The 20,394-nt window shown below is 39.3% G+C and overlaps 1 protein-coding gene across 5 annotated transcripts in view; it reads left to right on the forward strand.

Moving 5' to 3' along the window:
* The window catches only part of cadm1a (cell adhesion molecule 1a), a 470,606-nt gene that overhangs the window by 356,325 nt on the left and 93,887 nt on the right, over window positions 1-20,394 (forward strand). For all 5 annotated transcript variants that reach the window (XM_026182490.1, XM_026182491.1, XM_026182487.1 and 2 more), the window contains 2 exons: window positions 9,368-9,520; window positions 11,027-11,164. In XM_026182490.1, the coding sequence (XP_026038275.1) occupies window positions 9,368-9,520; window positions 11,027-11,164 (291 nt within the window). The remainder of the gene's footprint in view (window positions 1-9,367; window positions 9,521-11,026; window positions 11,165-20,394) is intronic.

Here is a 20,394-nt window from a genome sequence, read left to right on the forward strand (position 1 = left end):
AAGATTAAACTCTGGACGGAAAGGCCCACAAACAAACAGTAACTAAAAGCCACTGCAGTAAAGGCCTGTCAGAGCATTACAAAGGAGGAAACCCAGCATCTGGTAATGTCCATGCGTTCAAGACTTCAGGCTGTCATTGGCAGTAAAGGGTTTTCAGCTAAGTATTAGAAATTAACATTTTATTTTCAGTTATTTCATTTATCCAATTACTTTTGAGCGCCTCAAATGAAGGGATTGTGTTTAAAAAATGCTCACAATTTAACCCACTTAATTAAAGCTGAAAGTCTGCCATTCAACTTATTTCATTTAAAAAAAATTGTGCTAATGTACAGAACCAAAATGATTAAAAAAAAGGTGTCTCTATCCAAATATTAATGGACCAAACTGTGTTTCTTTTTTGTTAATAATAAACATAATGTTTCAATCTTTAGGTATGCTAGCAAATAACTGCCGGCTAAGTATTTAACTTTTTAGCATAAATAAAACTGTGGTTTGTGTAAACAGATATAAAGAAGAGTGTTATAAACGGGAACAGAGCTGGAATTTTTAGCTTGATGGGAAGAAATATTTTAGTGCCACTGAAAAGCAGCGTCCTCTAAAAGCAGACGTTACTAAAGTTCTTTACATCAGCGCCACGGACCGGTTTGTGCCCGACAATATTTTCACGGACCGGCCTTTAAGGTGTCGCGGATAAATATAACAACATAAAACTAGTACCGGTAACGAAAAAAATACGATTTATTCATAACACACGTGAAAAGACCCAGGAAAACCGAGTTAACGATAAAACGATAACAAAATAACGCTAAAAACCGATAAAAACCATGAAAACCATACATTTCACACCCGAGTCTCACTCTCGCGGCCTGGTACCAAATGACTCACGGACCGGTACCTGTCCGTGGCCCGGGGGTTGGGGACCGCTGCTTTACATGATTTTGAGGTAAAGAAAAGACGATACCAATGAATTTAAAAGCATAAATATATTAGTAAACTGAAAATAAGAATAAGGTCAGCGGCGTCACAGCGAGACTATGACTGTTAACAATGACTGAAGTAATAGACTGGATTTAGGTGGTGACAAAAGCTAGAAAGCATGGACTTCACCTCCTAGAGTGGTGAGGAGGCTGGGTATAAGAGTGTAATTACCCCCGCCCCACCCCGTCTCGCCCACTCTGACACCCAATAATAAAACTTTGATGTGCTCCTCTCAAAAAGTAGCAGCAGCCACTAATCACAATTGATTGCAGCCACTTAGGCGAGGCACACTCATCATCTCCCGCTCTCTCTGGATGGGAGTCATCCTCGGCAAAGGCTGGAGAAGAAAAACTATTCAAATGAAATGCAGCAAAAGAATGAAGATTAATCAAGAGAGGGGAAAGAAAAAGCAAGATGAATTAAAATCACGCAGTCAGCAGAGGTGAAGAGGGGAGAAAGAGGCAGCAGAAGATATGTACAGCCCAGTCTTCTACTGCTTTGTATTAAAGTTTCTTTAAGTCTCATCCACTCTAATTTTATCTTTGCATTGAAGCGTAGCAGAAAGCAGAGATCACGGCTGCGTGAGGGATGACCTTTTACAGACTTTTTTCACTTTTCCCCTATTTGAATATAATTTGCTGGTTGTTTGTAATAAATATAAAACATGAATTTTTTACGTTTTAATAACTGAAGATAACCATCTCAAAAGCTAGTGTCATGGTTCAGTTGTTAACAATGTAAATGCACATATTAGCAATTCTTTGCCTATGGCTGTTTATGTTTCTGTACATGCAAGTAGACAATAGAGATATAGCAGCAAAACAGACTCTGAGGTCACCAGAGTCCATTCATCACTTTACACTGTAGGTGTCACAATATGAGGAGTGCAAGATGCAGGACTCAGGAGGCCAACTCTCATCCACAAAGGTTGAGCCTTTAATCTAGGCTATAGCAGAAAGTCCAAAATAACAAAGTCCAGAAGGTGAATAAACAATAATTCAAAAAGGAGCGAGGAATAACGCAGGGCTGGAAACAGGGAACAAACACTGTGCACAGACACTGTGACAAAGAGTAAGGAGAAGAGGGCTGATTAGATGTAATGCCCAACGGGAGGGTAATGAGACACAGGAGAGAGTAATCACACACAGGTGAAGACAATCCGGGGAGACTCACAGCAAACCTTCAAAATAAAGCAAAAATGAAAAGTTGGATACAGGCATGATGTATGTAAACAATCCAACAGGAAATACACTGAATATGAGTCAAGGAAACACTGAAGGACAAACACAATCATAGATAGACATGGAGGGAACTTGAGCTACTACTAACAGATACCAAACCATGGACCAAAACACAGGATGCAAAGTGGAACTCGTCATTAGAATAACTGTAAGGTAAAACAGAAATCAAAGGCTCAAGTATGTCACAGCAAATGAAGCTTGCGGTCTATTAGAACACAGAAATCAAAGCAGGAACCCAAAAATACAACAAACACAGAAATAAGAACTATAAAATCTTGCAGTAATCATAAAACCTCTGCAGAATCCCAGCTCAAATTACTCACCAGCAAATTCAAAACCAGAAAACAAGACAGATCCAAAGAATATCACAGCAGGGGTCTTAGGTCAGACCATTCCTCAGCTTACCGATTCTTCTGATTGTACAAGAAGCTTGCCTTTAAATGTATATTCATCCCTGCATAGAAAAAGGGCAGGTTTGTGATCAGTATCCAGAACAAAATCTACTGAAAATCCCTGCCTGGTGTTTCAGCCTGAAAACAAAACCCCAGAAAAGCGTCAGTGGTTAGCTTCATCACATGCATATGTTTTCTTGAAAAGTCAACTTTTGTGGCAACAACAGTTAAGACGATGACGCATTGTAAAAACATTCGAAATCCCTTCCCATATGTCCTTGAATAACATCAAGTTCTCCATCACCATCAGCGTATGAGAGGCATTTGAAAGGCACTTTGTCTTGTTCAGGTTAAAATAAGTGCTAAATGTACTGTGCATGTATGGCACAGTACATTTAGCACTTAGAAAGTATAAGTGCTGAATGGTAATATGAGTTTCAGCAGTATGGGGTCTTATACGGACATTATGAAACAAGCTCAGACTTTTTCAACTCTATCTTCCAGTACTCGTGTTCCACATGTAGGTTGAAAGTTATTCTAATTATTCCTCCTCTGCACGGCATCCACGAAGCAAAGCCTGTGTCTGCACCGTAAAAGATGACGACAAAATCCAAAGTACAGCTGAAGAGTGGTGTTTTGCTTCGCTATGTGGTGGGGAGTTACAAAAGCGTTTTTAAATAGCAGTTTGGAGAAGAGTGATTTCGGGGGCGACCTATCAATTTGGCTCCCTCAAAGACTGCTCAGTTCACCTACCTATAAATCTATCAATTTTGCCTTTACATTGCACCGATGCAGCATTGTTTATTGCTTTAGCACTCACCATTTACACTGCTCTTTCTTTTTACTAGTTTCCCTTTATGCGGAGTGGAGAGGGGATCCCACTAACAGTAATGTAAACATGATCTCTAATGAGAAGTGGTGCTATGAGGTTTCTGGTTACTTCTTGTTGTTAGTTTGTACACCAAGTGATATCCGTCATTTGGAATTGAGGAGACTGGTTGCGTGCAGGAAAGATTTAACTCCTTATTAGGTTTAAAAAACACCAAAAACATATACTTTAAAGATATACCAATTTTTTTTTCGAAAGAAAGCCAGATGTGAAATGGAGGTCAGAGGTCAAATGTGACATGATATTTGGGTTTCACTAAATGTGATATTTAGAATCCCCATATACCAGGATCATTTACTAATTATTGCCTTTATAAAGAAAGTCAGTCGAGTTTTAAGCATAGTTTTAAAGATAAAATGTGTTTTATTCAAGTTTGATCTGATTTGACCGCAAAGAAGAGGTCAAAGGTCAATTGTGGCATGATATTTTAAATACACATATATGGTATTTTCTATGTGTTGACAGTACACATCATGCTTGTAGGAGTCATAGTTTCTAAGCAATAAGGCTTTTTGTCCATTTTCACCCATTAAGTTGACCTTGAAGACATCGGTGCATGTGAGCCATTTTTGTCCCGGGTCATTCGACAGTGTTTTGCATTTTCCTGTGTTTGTGTCATTTTGTATTTGTATTATGATTTATGTATAAGTTCACTTTGTTAGTCTTAAGTTTATTCTATATTCTAGTTATCCTGTTTAGTTCCTTGGTTATTTAGCAGTTTCCCCCTTGTGTCTTTGCCCTCTGTGTGTCGGTGCTGTGAGCTCATGTGCATCGTTCCCCCCCCTTGTGTTTTATTCCGTCTTGTTTATCTACGTTCCCCAGCTCGTCGTGTCCTCTCTCTCCCTCCAGTCTGCGTCTCTGTGTACTTCCTGTTTTACTCTGATAGTCTCCCGTCAGTGTGTTTCATCTTGTGTTTGCTCTTCCACTGTCTCATCATGGTTATTCGTGTCAGCTGTGCTCCCCGTGTGTTCTCGCTTCCCTCATGATCCTTCTGTGTATTTATGTCCGCATCTCCCTCAGTTATGTGTCGTGTCCTCCCTCATAGCTGTGCGACTCTCCCTGTGTTTCCCCGTGTGAATGGTCATTAGAATTTCCCAGTTTAGTTTTGTACCGTTTCACATTTGTACCGAGTTCACATCCTGCTAAAAAAATCATTTTTTGATATGTGTCCATTAGAATGATGATGTACTTTATTTGTGTTCTTATAGCCTAAGTTTAGGGTCATCAGTGATGATTGACTGAAATTGGTACAAATATTTCACTCGTTTAGATTTCTAAATCTGGCCGGCTAATTGAACAGGATGTCAGTTTATACCAGAAGCCCCAACATATTGGCTGCCGTCCCCACAGGCCAAGTCAGAAGACAATAGCCTAGTTTTTCATATTGCTATAAAATAAACTTAAAGTGGTGACAACATACTAATGAATGGGATTCATTAAAGCCACCATGCTGTTAGTTAGCTCTAATTAGCATGCCCAGTGGCACTGCACTCAGCGACTCTTAAGAGGGAGGTGGAAAGTCAGCTTCCTCTTAAAGTCTCCTTGGCTAAACTTCAGGACAGCTCTACTGTACAATCTTATCACTGCTTTTAAATTAGCTCAATCACCATAAACTGCAAAAACAGATACATCAGATAATTTACAGCCTTTCAGGGTCTGGACAGACATCTCTTATCCAAAGACCTGACTATCAATTACCTTTGTCGGGCATCTGTGATGTCCCTGCTATGCTATCAGATATGATAGAACAAGAGAAGGAGAACGGGACAAAAAGAGCATGAAGATAAAAGGTCACTCTCTTTTCTGCCTGGTACACAAAGAAAAGTGAAATATGTATTCCAGTTTGCTGTGATGTTACAATAAAAGGACCGTCTGCAGCGTTTCTTGGCTTGCCTTGTCTTATGTTTTTTTTCCTGAAATGTACCACTGTGTTCAGCCCTGCTGTGTTAACCAGGCTGTTCTCCGTCATATGCCCTTGCATCTCTTTGAGCCTGCAGTATTGTTGTCCCAAACCTTGAGCATGGGGAGCTGTCCTTGCCAAAGTGCCTCCATTTTTCTTTTCATTATTTTTTAGAAAGTATTTATTCAGTTCATGCTTACACGGCAACGCCTTAGTTAGAAGTGACACATAAGAGGATTAAGAGATCTTTGAGAAATGCTTTTATGGAATGGATTATATCTGATTGGCACGGGTTTTTTAAATTGTTGACGCACCAGATTTTTCATTAATTTATGGATGTTTCAAAGTATCCACAGCATAAGATGTTTAGGGTTTTAGCTAAGCTTGGGTTGCTTGATGGTGCATTTCTGAACCCAGGCATATATGTTTATGGCTGGGTTTTATTGTGTCGTTGCAGGATATATAACATTTTCTGATGATGTGTTTTTGTTTCATGGCTAATTACTAGCACCTCTTATTTGGTCAGATGGATTGGTGTTGTGCTTTCTGACCCTCTTTCTACGATTTGAGCTACAGTTTGCAGCCAGTATAAAGATTGACAAAATTGATTTGTTTGCATTTTTTTCTCCTATGTCCTACACGTGTAATCACAGAAAATAACATCACGTGTGGGTAAGACTGATCCATCTGAGCAGCCCCCCAACGAGTTTAACATTAACGTCCTAAGACCCGAACTCTTCCACGGCATGCATTTTTAATTTCTCTTTGATATTTGGGCTGATTGGGGCCTGATAAATGTAAAAACAACGAATTAGCAGATTTTTTCTTTTTTACCTAATTTTAGTTTCTAAGAAAAATGAGAGCCACTCTGTTGTCATTTGGACATTGAACTACTGCTCCTCCATACAGCAAAATCCAGGTTTATACTGATGATGTTGTGTTTTATATCCTCTTAAGATTTAACACTTCTTCAAATTCTATTTTGTTTTTTAGTGACCTCCAGAAACCTTTTTACAGGTTTTTTGGATTATTCTAAGCTCCTTTAACAAATAAATTGTTGTGTTTCCTCAGTGAGATACATTACAGTGCCATAAATATTTGCATGCTGGATTACACTGACTATCCTTTTCTTTGAAACACAAAACATTGGCTGTTAATACAAAAGTCGCTTCTTTAAAAAGGAAGAACATGTCTCGTCAGTAACAGTTTTGCTTATTAGAGCCTTTCCAGGTGTTTTTTTTCTTCTTTGCATCTCTGTATTGTAGCATGGGTGTGTTTGAATCTGGGAACATTTAATTCAATTAAATCATTAGGATTAGATGCTGACCTCTCATTTTAATGAGGGCTAACAAGGCGTTTGAATGAGCAACACTAATTAGGGGCACATTATTCATCTCCTAGAATAAGGGTTTCATTGTAGTTAGACAAAAGAAACTAATAGCTGCGCTAATGGAACCAAGCATATAAGTTGCCTGTTTTTTTTTTTTTCTTTCTCTTTGGAAAAGGTGAGGAATATGTATTCAGATGAAATAAGAGCTTTTATGGAAAATAACTTTCTTGTATGCCACACTTTAACACAGCATCATTAAATCTTTTCTGGATTGTTTGCACTGCTTCTTAGCAATTTGTTGTAGTGTTGTGAGCAGGATTTTCTGGCAGAATAATCAAAGACTAAGAGAAGTACCGGGATAACAGCAGCATCTTAGTGATCTCTTGTTCAGATCATCCAACATCATGGCCAGCGTTTTTAGGCTTTCTTTTTCGGCCAAAGAAGAGCACAGATGCATATTTGGATGCAGATTTTTTTTCTAGTCAGCCTGGTGATATTATTTTAAATCTATCTGATGCAAATAATGATGCACAAAATCAGTTTTAGCCTCTTGCTTTTTGCATGTCTACAATGCCTCTCAGCTTTAAATCCTGATAACGTATGGCCGCGGAAGCCGTGTAAAATTATAATGGACCCCAGAGGTTCTTCTGTCTATTCATGTCTGTTTTGAGGTGTTTTGTGTCAGAAGTCTCCGTGTTTAATACTTTAAGCTGTTAGAAAAAAAGAGTGCCAGAGGATGAGTACACAGATCTAAGAGAGTGCAGAGTGCAGAGAACCTGGAGTTGCTGTCAGTCAGAGCAGAGTTTATCAGCACATCGAAGAGGGGATGGGTATGGGTAGGCTTTCATCTTAACCACATGTTGTCATTCTACATTAGAGCTGATAGAGTGTGCTTAGGTAGGTGGGCAAACAAGGTTAGGCAAGATGAAAGTGACTACAGATGAAGAAGAGACAGGATTTATGGAACTGCTCTCAATTGCTGTGTAGGCTCACTGAAGGACGGCCAAGGATGAGGCTTGTGTTAATGCAAACAACGCTGTTAACAGCCACAGTATGTGTGAACAAAACTGCATTTTGGATTGAATAGAAGCGAGTAACAAAGTGCTTTACAGAGTTGCACACTTAGCTCCGTGATTGATTGTTGACTAATTATATTGAGGGGTTTTTTTACCCATGTGAAAGCTCTTTGAGTACAGTTTGAGGTTGTGAAAACAACAATGGCTGGCTCGTATTTGTCCATATAAATAAATTCAAATTTCTAAAATGTTTTTTTTACCAGATTTACGCCTACTGCCTTAACAAAGGAAAAAGAAACAGAAAACGCCAAAGTCCTGTCGTTTTTATTACAGTATTGTTTTTGTAAAGTAAAATTAAAAATGAATGGCTTCTTTAATAATGTTTTTTTCTCATGCTTATGATGGACAAAAAGCTATAGAAAGTTAAAATAGTAAGTAGTCTTTCTCACTTGCTATTTGTCATAAGGAGCACACTTAAATTGTCATGTTTGAGTCTGTATTTAAAAACTGGAGGTATAAGTTGGAGATGGTGGTGCTAACAAAGCTGGAGGTGGCAGAATTTTATAGGCCCAGATTTTTGTTGGGAGTGACCCGAATGGAGAGCATTAGAATTTAGTATATCAGTGAAGCTGGATGAGTTTAAATACCTGGGGTCAACCATCTAAAGCGATGGACGATGCTCAAGAGAGGTGAGAAAGAGTGCAGGCAGAGTGGAGTGGGTGCAGATGAAAAGTAGCAAGAGTGAAAGGGAAGGTTTACAAGATGTTAGTGAGTCTTACTGTGATGTATGGTTTGGTGATGGCACAGGAGGTGAAGATGGAGAGCTGAAAGTCTAAAGATTGTCATTGGAGATTAGTAAGGAGTCCATCAGAAGCACAGCTCAGGTTGAGCAGTTTGGGAATAAAGTTAGAGAGGGGAAACGGAGATGATTTGAACATGTGCAGAGGAAGGATAGTGGATACACTGGAGAAAGGATGTTGGAGGTGGAGCTGCCAGGAAGGAGGAAAACAAGAAGAGCACAGAGTGGATGTAGTGAAGAAGGAAATGCAGAAGGTCGATGTAACACAAGAGGATGCTAGAGATAAAGTGAGGTGGAGGCAGATGGTCTGCTGTCGTGGCTCTTCACAGGAAGAAGTTACAGCTCTAGTGGAGTTGACCTAAGGCAGTGGACAGTTTGATGTATTTTGTGCTTTATACACAGATTCTTTTGAGGCCAAAAAGAAATAAAATGCACATTTTACATTATGATCTAATGTTGTTGTTTCTTTAATGAAATAACAGGATGTTTGTCTCACACCCTGCTCTATTGGATGCTGCAAATCCTTTTTTTAACATGTAACAATAATCACGAGCTAATAATATGTCTCATTATTAGCTATAAGCCTCATTTGAAGACTACTGGTCAAATCACACTTAAAGGAGTATGGGATCACATACCTTTATAATACTAAATCCTGAATAATGACAAACAGCAGCATGAATGCAACTTCCCTTTTAAATTGCATGAACAATACTAACTTCATAAAGTCATATAAAGCAGACGTCTACATTTTTGAATATATTATAATAATAATAATATAAAGTGGTGTGTGTGTGTGTGTGTGTGTTTTTTCTCTTTCAGCACTGAAAGACTCTCGCTTTCAGCTCGTGAACTTCTCAGACAACGAGCTGCGGGTGTCACTGTCTAATGTCTCGCTGTCAGACGAGGGTCGATATGTTTGCCAGCTGTACACAGACCCCCCGCAGGAGGCCTACGCTGAAATCACAGTGCTAAGTAACAAAGCGCACAAACATATACATACATGTGCAGACAAACGCTCAGTGTTATTGTTAGAATTAAGTGAGTTAAACAGCAATTAGTCTACACAAGGTCTTAACACATTAATGTATTAGTATAGATGTGTGAGATGTGAGATTGTTTTAGGCTTTTTATGGTGAGCTTAGTGAGAAAGGTGTTCAAATAATAAACAAAATATAACTTTTTCAATAATATTTTCACAGTTTTCCTTAAATTTAGAGACTAGCCCAACTTTATAAGTAGGCATACCTTTACTAGGATATTTTGGAAACAAATCTTGGGACTTTTAACTATAACTGAACAATATTGCTCTATAAATGCTGTTGTGATAATAGCTGATAAATATGAACATAATAATATGACATCAACATGCATTTTTTAAACTTTGTGTTTATTGTCTTATGTTTTCAGTGTTTCAAGTTTGTGATTGTCAGATTTTTAAAATATTTGTCATCTGTAACTGTAAAAACACTTAGTGGCCACTTCATTAGATACACCTTGCTAGTACTGTGTTGGACCCATTTTGCCTTCAGAGCCGTCTTAATTATTCAGTGGTGGAAACACTCCTCAGCAACTTTGTTCCATATTGTCATGATAGCATCGCACAGTTGCTGTCGTTTCCATGATGTAAATCTCCTGCTCCACCTCACCTCAGCCGTGCTCTGTTGGACTGAGATCTACTGACTGTGGAGGAAACATGAGTTGATTTGAATTTAGTGACACGGCGTGTTATTCTGGTAGAAGCAGCCATCAGCAGCCATCAGAAAATGGGCACACTATGGTCATAAAGGCGTGGACATGGAACAGCAACAGTACTTAGGTAGGCTGTGGTGTTTAAATGATGGTCAGCTGGCCCTAAAGGACCCCTAGTGTGCCATCCAGTGTGTCTGCTGCTGTAGCCCATCTGCTACAGGTGGTTGCTACGAGTAAGTGGTTGTTTGAGTTACGTTTGCTTTCCTGTCAGCTTGAAGCAATCTGGCCGTTGTCCTCTGACCTATGACAACAAAATGGCCCAGAGAACTGCCACTCGCTGGATATTTGATCTTTTACGAACCATTCTCTGGTTCCCTTGGAGGTCGTTGTGCAGAGAAATTCCAGTACATCTGGTAGATTTTAAAACACCAGCAACCATGCCATGCTGATGTTTGCTTTGGACCTCAGCAGGTTATTCCAATCATGTCTACATGCCTAAATGCTGTCGTGTGATTGGCTGGCTATTAGTTGAACAGTTGTATCTAATAAAGTGGCTGGTGAGTATATATTGAATAAATAACTGCAAAATATGAGTTATTTAAACGACATCCAACATGTTCACAGTATTGCAAATGATAATTCCTGAATTAGATTTTTGCACTTTTCTAATTCTAATTTTAAAAGAAAAGCCTTCTAATATCAGTCCTGTTTTCTTCTTAGCTTGTGGTTTTTAGGGTGTACTGCATTGCCTCAGTGTTTACACAGTTCTGTTTGTATGTCCTGTCATAGTTCCTCCAGGTAACCCCATCATTGAGGCCCGGGATGAGGTCCTGAGCGAGGGCAACGAGACAGAGATGACCTGCACTGCCATGAGCAGTAAGCCTGCTGCCATCATCAGATGGATGAAAGGAGATAAAGAGCTTCCAGGTACTCTAGGCACTGACTTTGAGAAAATCCCATCCAACAGTCAAGACCTTTCCTCTCTTACAGTTTTTCTCAGTCGCTTTGGGGCTTTTCTCACATCACTATTAACATTTCCACAGTAGTTTGTGTATTTCTCAAAACAATTAGTGCAAACTGCTAAACCTAGTGGATAACCTGCAAAAGCAGGTCACTTGCTCAAAATTGATAATCCAGTATTCATGTCAAGGAAACTGTCAGTGTCATCAAAATGAGAAGTCTTGACACCATCTTGATGAACAAGATAATCAAATGGCTTTGTAATGTTTTCATTATGACAGTGTACAGTATTCTCTCAGTGTCTTCCAGTGCAAAAAAAGGTCAGAACTCGGTGACACGTCCTGAAAATGCTCAAGACAGCACTATACACTTTTTGCACAGCCATGTACAGTAAAATCTACAGTAAAGTTAAACATTCCTGTAGTTATGGAAGTAAATGAGTACAAGACACTGAATACATATGTTTCACATTTTTACTGTGTAGGATGTTTGTAATTCTACAACATTGTGCAAAAGAAAAATACTCTACAGTCACATATTTAGAATAAACATGAGAAACACCCTTTTGGTAGAGCGGTGCACAATGTGAACAATATAACAGTACATATTGTAACTGAACATACGTAAATCATTCTGGCACATTCAGACGTCCCTGTCTGTCTGGTCACATATTCTCATCTACATCACAACGGATATCATCCCTTGCAATGCAGCGAGGAAAGTATCTCCTGGAGTGGCGAATCCACCCTCTGCATGACTCTGCTGTGATGTCGTCACATGCTGCATCCATGGCTGCTAGCAGGGCCATTTGTGCATGTGAATAAACCTTCCACCTCCAGGCAGACAAAAACTCCTCTATCGGATTAAGGAATGGGGAGTAGGGAGGGAGATATTCAACAGGCATTCTGTCATGTGCTGCAAACCACTGTCTGACCAGATGTGAGTAGTGAAAAGGGACATTATCCCAAACAACAACATACTTGTTGAGTTGACCTCCACCCCTGTCATTCTCAGGGACTATGGCATGAGAGAAATTGTTCAATTTCGGGGACAGGAAAAAATAACATTTGCTTGACGGCATTTGAAAACTAGTTCAACAATTTTGTATGTAATGACTCAAGCAATGAAATAAAGACTATTGGTTTTATTGGGAACGACTATTTAGCATCCAAAAGTATAGTTCATTTTGACTGACATGACATAAGCAAATGATAATGTTGTCGAGGGCAGAGAATTGTATGAAAGCAACTGATACATGTCCAAGAGCATTTGCAATTTGTTCAGAGGAAGGAGAAATTGCTACTATGATGTGCACAAATGACTAAAGGTTGTGGAGATTGCACTAATGCTTTTGAGAATTTTCATTTTGATCTGAGAAAAGCACCAAAGCGACTGAGAAAAACTGTAACACAAATAAATATATGTACAACTATCCATTAACTCATGTGTGTAAAAATAAATGAATAAATAAAAACACATTTTCTTTCAAACATCAAAATTTCAAAGATCATATTCATAATCCTGCCTATGTACCAACCAATTTTTAGAATTCAAACTAAACCCACAATTCTATTCACCTGTTAAAATCCAAATGAAGTTAAATAGCTTAAAATTTCCTTTTTGTCCTCTACAGAGCCGGCCTTTTTGTCATTATCCTTTAGAGAAAATAAGTGGCCACATATTTGGAAACCCCATCGTTTTGTATTTAGTGAGCAGCATACTGCAAGATTCTGTGAATACACAAACGAATAATTTGGATACATTGTTACATATCAGTATTTTTGCCCTCTTTATGTTTTAAAGAATTCACACATTTTATTTGGAATCATATTAAGCTAAGGTTTGGCTGAAACGTTTGCACAAGGTCAAAGCTAAAATCAGACCACAGCAAACATGTTCTTGACTTGCAGTACTCTGATCACATTTTTCTTTGACTTGAGTTCTTCATGGCAAAAAACAAGCTTTAAAAGCAGAAGCAAGATCAGTGAGTGATGGGTGAATATATTAATACTGCTACTGAAGCCAGGAGGACTGCACTGTTTGGCATTTAAGAAATGACTTGACAAATAGATTCTAAAAATTATTTTATTTTTATATAATTCCATTTATAGGCACACTTTTTCCTTTGAGCGCATATTAATGGTGTTACTTTTTAAATGGAGCTCTGCTGCGACTTTGAATAGATTCCATTAGAGCAATTTGCATTTGCAGTAATGGCTGAGGCCTGTTGGCATCCTGACAACCTGCATGCCTTCATCAAAGGTAGCTGCGCTTTAGAACTCGGTGCAGAGCTCAGGGGTTGAACAGGCCTCCTGCCAAGCAGCTCCACCTCAGAGCCCAGACAGTAAGCTTTGTAAAGACTTTGAAACAAAGGTCCGAATCAGAAGCTGTTCTAAAAGCCCGGAGCAGGTTCACCTCCGCACCGAGGCGCATAAAACCTTCAGTGGCCAGCTCAAATCGAAGAATGTTCCATTGTAACAAGATCAGGGATTGGCTTGCAGCTGGCTTCTAACATCACAAAAAGACTCATTATGTTCAGTATGGCAAGAACGGCAAATTCTTTAGGCATTGAATAGCCAGAGCCGATGGTCTTTTAGTCATTGATATCACAAAAGTTGCCATAAAAATGAACCTAAATTGTAATTTAAACTGTTTTTTCTGAACAGATGCACATACATTAAAATGTATTTCATGTGATATTATTGTTGAGAAATACAGTTAGCACCACCATGAATAGATTACAGTTTTCCTAAACTTACACATATTACTTAATGATATTTAAGAAATGCATTTATCCAGAAAGCACTGTTACTTAAGTGCATTAAAGTGCATTAAAGTACAAAGACTAATGGTTTTTTCCAGCATACTTACTTTTGTAAATGGAGAAAGTGAAACTAGTGACCACTGTGGCTGTTAGTCACAGTGAAATACTGATTCAGGGTTTCCAGTAACTCATTTAAATAGGAGCTTGCCAGGCTCTGCATACAAAATCCATTCCCATTCAGCATTTTCTTTTTATTTAACACACTGTGCTGTGTCATTGTTTGCTTCCACCGAGTATTCCCAGCCTCTTTAACTGAGCTCTCAAACAATGCCCATTTGTTTGTTTTGTGGAATGACAGAAAAATTATTTGTGTAATGCTAAACGCCCTTCAACCCCGCAGACATGTTGTTTTCTCACACTTGTTGGGAATGGATTGACATTTACAGAATAGGGTCAGCACTCTGTGAAGCTCTACAACTGCTAGATACAATTTTTCGCAGTAGCACAAAATACAGGTGTACTTAATAGCTCACTTGTCACAACACTACGTTTGGAGCATGCTGTTTGCTTTTATCAATTTTTGCCATAGGTGAAAAGGTGCTACTAGCTGAAGCAGCCTCAACGGTTGCAAGTTCTCCCAGATAAACCATCCTTTATTATTGTACGTACAGGTGTGGTCAAAGTTTATATACACTCGTTATGAGCATGGGTGCCGTGGTAATTTTGGACTTTTTTTAACCCTTTTTTTTTACAGGATGGGATGATTGTGCAACATAAATCTTTAATGACTTTAAAAGCAAGAATTGGGTATACAAGTTGACTTTATTTTGGACTTTTTGTAATGCATACAAGATTACAAGTATAGATAGATAGATAGATAGATAGATAGATAGATAGATAGATAGATAGATAGATAGATAGATAGATAGATAGATAGATAGCCAGCCTCAGGTGCAGGCCGTGTTAAGATGCCCCTGATGCCATAACCAAGTGGCCAGCGTAGTATACAGAAACATCTGTGCCGAATATGCCCTGGAAGTCCTGAGGTCAAAATGGGAGACCGAGCTAAGATCCTGTGGGACTTCCAGATACAGACGGACAAAATGGTGGTGGCTAACCAACCGGACATAGTGGTGGTAGACAAACAGAAGAAGACGGCCGTAGTGATAGATGTAGCTGTTCCAAATGACAGCAACATCAGGAAGAAGGAACACGAGAAGCTCGAGAAATATCAAGGACTCAGAGAAGAGCTTGAGAAAATGTGGAGGGTGAAGATAACAGTGGTCCCAGTGGTAATCGGAGCGCTAGATGTGGTAACTCCCAAACTAGGCGAGTGGCTCCAGCAGATCCCGGGAACAACATCGGAGATCTCTGTCCAGAAGAGCGCAGTCCTGGGAACAGCTAATATACTACGCAGGACCCTCAAGCTCCCAGGCCTCTGGTAGAGGACCTGAGCTTGAAGGGCAGACTGCACGCAGGGGCGAGAGGGGAATATATAGACTCAAATATATAGATACATCCCCATTAATATCTGGTTAAATTCCCCTTAGCAAGTTGCACCTCAACCAGATGCTTCTGGCCAAGTGATTTACCACTCTTCTTGACAGAATCGATACCAATCTGTCATATAAATGTAGTCCAAAAATTTTCTTTTGGGTTGATGTCGGGGCTTTGGGAAGGCTATTCCAACAGTTTAATGTCTGCCTGCTTTATCCATTCAAAACGTTTTGATGCATGTCTGAGGTCATTGTCTTGTTGGAACGCCCAGTTGTGTCCAAGTTTCAACTGTCTACCGTTTAATCTGAAGAATTTGGAGATAGTCCTCCTTAATTATTCTGTCCACTTTGTGCATTGTGCTAATACCACTGACAGAAAAACAGTCCCAGAGCATGATGATACCACCACCACCACCACCGTGCTTAACAGCTGGTACAATGTTCTTAGGTTAGAAAGGTTCATGTGTTCTCCTTATCATTGTGGCCAAATAGCTCAATCTTTGTCCCGATGACCATAAAATATTTCTCCAGAAGGCATTTAGTTCGTCTATGTTAGCAGCTGCCAATTTCAGTAAGGTCTGAAGTTGCTGATTCTGGAACCCGGGTTTCTTTCTCGGTTGGCAGCTTTTCAGTCCATGACAATGTGAAACCTGCTTCACTGTGGACAGTGATGCCGGTGTTCCACAAGTTTATGGTAGTTTATGTTTATCGTAGGCTTAAGTCTTGGTGGGTTTTTGGGTTGTTCTTGAACAATTTCCTCTAAAGTGTGACAGTTTTGGTCTCCTTCCACACCTTAGCAAAATGGTTACACATCCGAATAACTTGTAGCTACGTGAAATGAACTGATGTTCCCGGAAACTGCACTTGCTTAGAAATGACTCCAAGAGAGATTTCTTGGTCTCTTCCTCTACAATTCTCCTTTTTAGTTCTCATTGTTCTGAGTGTTGGTCATCCCATCAGTGCTGTCAGACAAATTATTTTTATGCTGACAAACAGAAACTACCTGTTGTAGTCAATCATGGTCATAAATGAGAAGTTACTCAGTCTTGGCCTTGTCTAGTTAAAAGACACTGTAGAACCTTCAGCATCACTTCTTAAAAGATTCAATTGAGTGTATGTATATATTTGAACCTTCATCTATACTTTTCAAACTTGTTGTATGCTCTGCAATTATTCCACCCTGGAAGTTCAAAGAAATCTTTAAATGCCCAAAATTAAATCAAGATCTTTCTTTTTGTTTGTTTGTTTTGTTGATGCCACAAAGAATCATTCTGTAAATGAAACATGGGGTTGTTCTGCTGATGCTGGAACTATTTAAGACAAAGCAGTGCAAGAAAATGAAAGATGAGAAGAAAAAGAATGGCCCAGGGTGCTGGAGATATGGCACTAGAGTAGAATTACTTAAACTGCCTTTGGCTGTCCTTGCCTAGAAGACTTATTTCTAATTAAATGTCTCCGGAATTTAACATAATTACCTTAAAGGATAATCACACTCTCTTAAATATCATTTAAAGGTTGCAATTGTCATGCTTGCCAATTTAAATCCTACCATCTTTCCAAATATGCACAGACCTATTATCTCATCATTATCCTTTTCTTTATTCCTGCTCTTATCCTGCTTGTTTAGTGTTTTATTAACATATGCCCTGACACTAATATCTCCAGTTTTTTAAGCTTGCACAACAATGGAAATCGTAAGAAAAAGGGAATCCTAGCCGTGCAGGTCATTCCTCCCTGTTCATTTAAAACTAAGGAGAAGAAAGCAGATAGAAAAACAGTCAGCAGGGCACTTCATTGACTGACAGGGACCAGAGCAGCCATTAGCCTCAAGTGTTAAGAGACTACCACAGGGTGATTTCAATTACCCTGCTCTGCCCCAGTAGGAAGACTGGACAAATGGATAAAAGGATATTTTGGGAAAAGTAAGTGATGGAATTGGAGAGACATATATTCTATATAACATTGCATTGCTTCATTTCTTTTCCACAAGGATACTGTCAGACAGTAAACGTTCAAGAAATGAAGTATGTCCGTGCAGGGAAAGAGGACTACTTGAGTTTTACGGTTGAATCCGCAAAAAGTTAAAATACCTCTTCAGCTTTTATTTGACCTTCCACTGCCTTTCACTGGCATTCATCTCTGCTGCCACAGCTCCAACATTTATGTCTCTGTATGTTTTCAGTGTTTAACACAGGTGATATTCCTATACAGAGAACTCTTTACGTGTTAAGGGCTTTTATAGCTGAGAGAGAAGATTAATAAAAAATCCTTTATATTTATTAACTGCTGTCTTTAAATGACATTTAGATCGATAGTGAGCACGACTTTCAGTGGTATCTAGCGGCATTGTGGTTTCTTCTATATAACAGCCATAGCAAAGGGCACTGAGTTGTGAAACTGCTCTTGCTGGCCCAGTCACCTCAGCATTTAAAAATAGATCACCAGAGGCAAATTACTTCCATATAAATTTTTATTCATCAAGGCAGCATGGACAAACGTAAAATATACAGATTTGTGCCGCTAAGCTAACAAAGCATGACCTTGACAGTGCTGGTCTTTAGGGGCACGACTTCAAAACAGAGGGAGCATGCTGCATCTGCTCTGATATAACCAGGCTCTGCTAGATTTTGCAGCAGTTAAACTTCAAACCCTACATTTCTAAGCTCATCCAGTCTTGTTTGCTTCATGCAAGGAACATTGCAAAAAATCTAATCTACACTATCAGGCAGCAACTTGGACATTTTAATAATAATAATTTATTTGAAAGCGCCTTTCAGAATACTCAAGGACACTGTACACAGTAGAATAATAAAAGCAACATAAAAACAAGCAGTTTACACAATCATAAAAGCATTTTAGTTCACACTTTAATCTTCCCTTGTCTTCTCTTACACTCCTGTCTTCACTTGGTTCAAAAAGCAGCCCATATACTAAATAATAGCCAGTGTTCACTCCTCAACCCTTTTCTTCCCTTCCCGTGGCTCCCAGCGAAATTCAGAATTAATTTAAAAACTTTATTAATTACTAACAAAGACCTAAATAGAGGCTCCTTGGTACACATTTTCCTTACAAGTGAAAGACCCCTGGCTCAGTCCTGGAAGAAGACATCAATTCCTTTGGGATTGTATCAGGAAGGACATCCGGCTAAAAATCTGTCAAATCAAACATGCAGAACTACCCCCTGTGAATAAGGGAGCAGCTGAAAGTAGCACACACTGACAATGCCCATGCTCCTGCTTATTTAGTGATCTGGGAAGTCTTTATTCAAGCAGTTGGTCTGATTGGGGTCACTTTTGACGATTGCATGGTCTCATTTTAAATCCAGAACAGGCTTTTGAGGTTATAGAACCTTCGGCTACAGAACACACAAAAAATACATATGTGAGGCCAAATATATGACATTTCTGTGTATGAATGTTGTATAAGTCTTCGTCCCAGTTGTGAAGTACTTTAAAAAGTGCATTTATATTTATTATTAATAGTAGCAGGAGGAGGAGTAGTAGAAGGAGTAGTCCTTAACAGGGACAAGCAGGAGTCTTCATGGTCTATGACATGTGCCCACAACATCGTAGTCAGAGCAGGTGGAAGAGAGCTGAGAAAGGCGGAGGTATGCTAAAGAGATAAGAGGAAATGTGAATGAGATGGACTCTGGTGTAATAGTGAAGAGTTAGTGAAGGTGGCTGAGTTTAAATACCTGGGGGTCAACTATCCAAAGCAACAGACAATGCACAAGAGAGGTGAAGAAGAGAGTGCGGGGAGGGAAGATAGCAGCAAGATTGAAAGGTAAGGTTTACAAGATGGTAGTGAGACCTGCTATGATGTCTAGCTTAGAGACAGTGTAACTAAAAAAAGACAAGAGGCAGAGCTGAAGATGTTAAAATTTTAATCTGTAGTGACAAAGAGGGACAAGATTAGAAATGGGTAGTCAGAGGGAAAACGCAGGTTGAGTAGTTTGGAGATAAAGTTGGAGAGGCAATACTGGGATGGTTTGGACATGTAAAGAGAGATAGTGGATATACTGGACAATGGATGGCACTGCCAGGCAGGAGGAACAGTGGAAGACCACAGATAAGATTCATGGATTGAGTGAAGGAGGGGATGGTGTGACAGGAGAGGAAGCTAGCGATAAGGAGAAATGGAGGCAGATGATCTGCTATGGTAACACCTAAGGGAGTAGCTAAAAGAAGAAGAAAGAGCTAATTATTCAGAAAGTTATTGGTCATGCGCACCTCTTGGATAAACTCTGCTAAGTGGCTGGAATTTATAGCATGCTAGTAGACAATTACATTAGACAGTTGCTTGTGTAGTTTGATGGACAGAAACTGAACATGAGAAGATGTGGACCTGCTGGAATTATTGCATTTGACCATGGAAAATAAAAAGTATGCTGCTTTTAGCTGGCTTGCTGGGATTCAGTGGCCACATATCTTTCTCGCATTGTCTGAATACTGCTCTCTGCCTAGCTAAAAGCTACACCTTTTGGGTTCTCTTAGCATATTTCATGTGGTAATACTTATCAGAGTGAGCTCAGTTGTATACTCTTAATTAGCAAGTGTAGGCCTAAGTAGACTGAGGAGCTATAGTTGTTAGCACTGTTGGACTAGCTAACCCTGCAAGCCGATACTATGATGCTAACTTTCAAGCACATACTTGGTTTTCACATATGCCAATGTCATTGCGATGGTTTGTGGTTACCAGGCCTACAACTTGGTCTTGAAGTCTGCCTTGAAGTTAGCTGCATATCATTCCTATAGCACACAGTGAATGATACACACAGGAAAAGGTAGAGTGGCTTGGATGTGCCAATCCAGGAGCAGAATGTCAGGAAATGACTTTTCTGGAGTGTTGGAAATGACAGATGGTGTAAAAAGGAGGATGGGGAGGAAATAAGATGGCGGATCATTAATCATCTCAGAAACCATTTATTCTAAATATAT

The sequence above is a fragment of the Astatotilapia calliptera genome, chromosome 10 (genome assembly GCF_900246225.1).
Source record: "Astatotilapia calliptera chromosome 10, fAstCal1.2, whole genome shotgun sequence".
Classification (NCBI taxonomy): Eukaryota; Metazoa; Chordata; class Actinopteri; order Cichliformes; family Cichlidae; genus Astatotilapia; species Astatotilapia calliptera.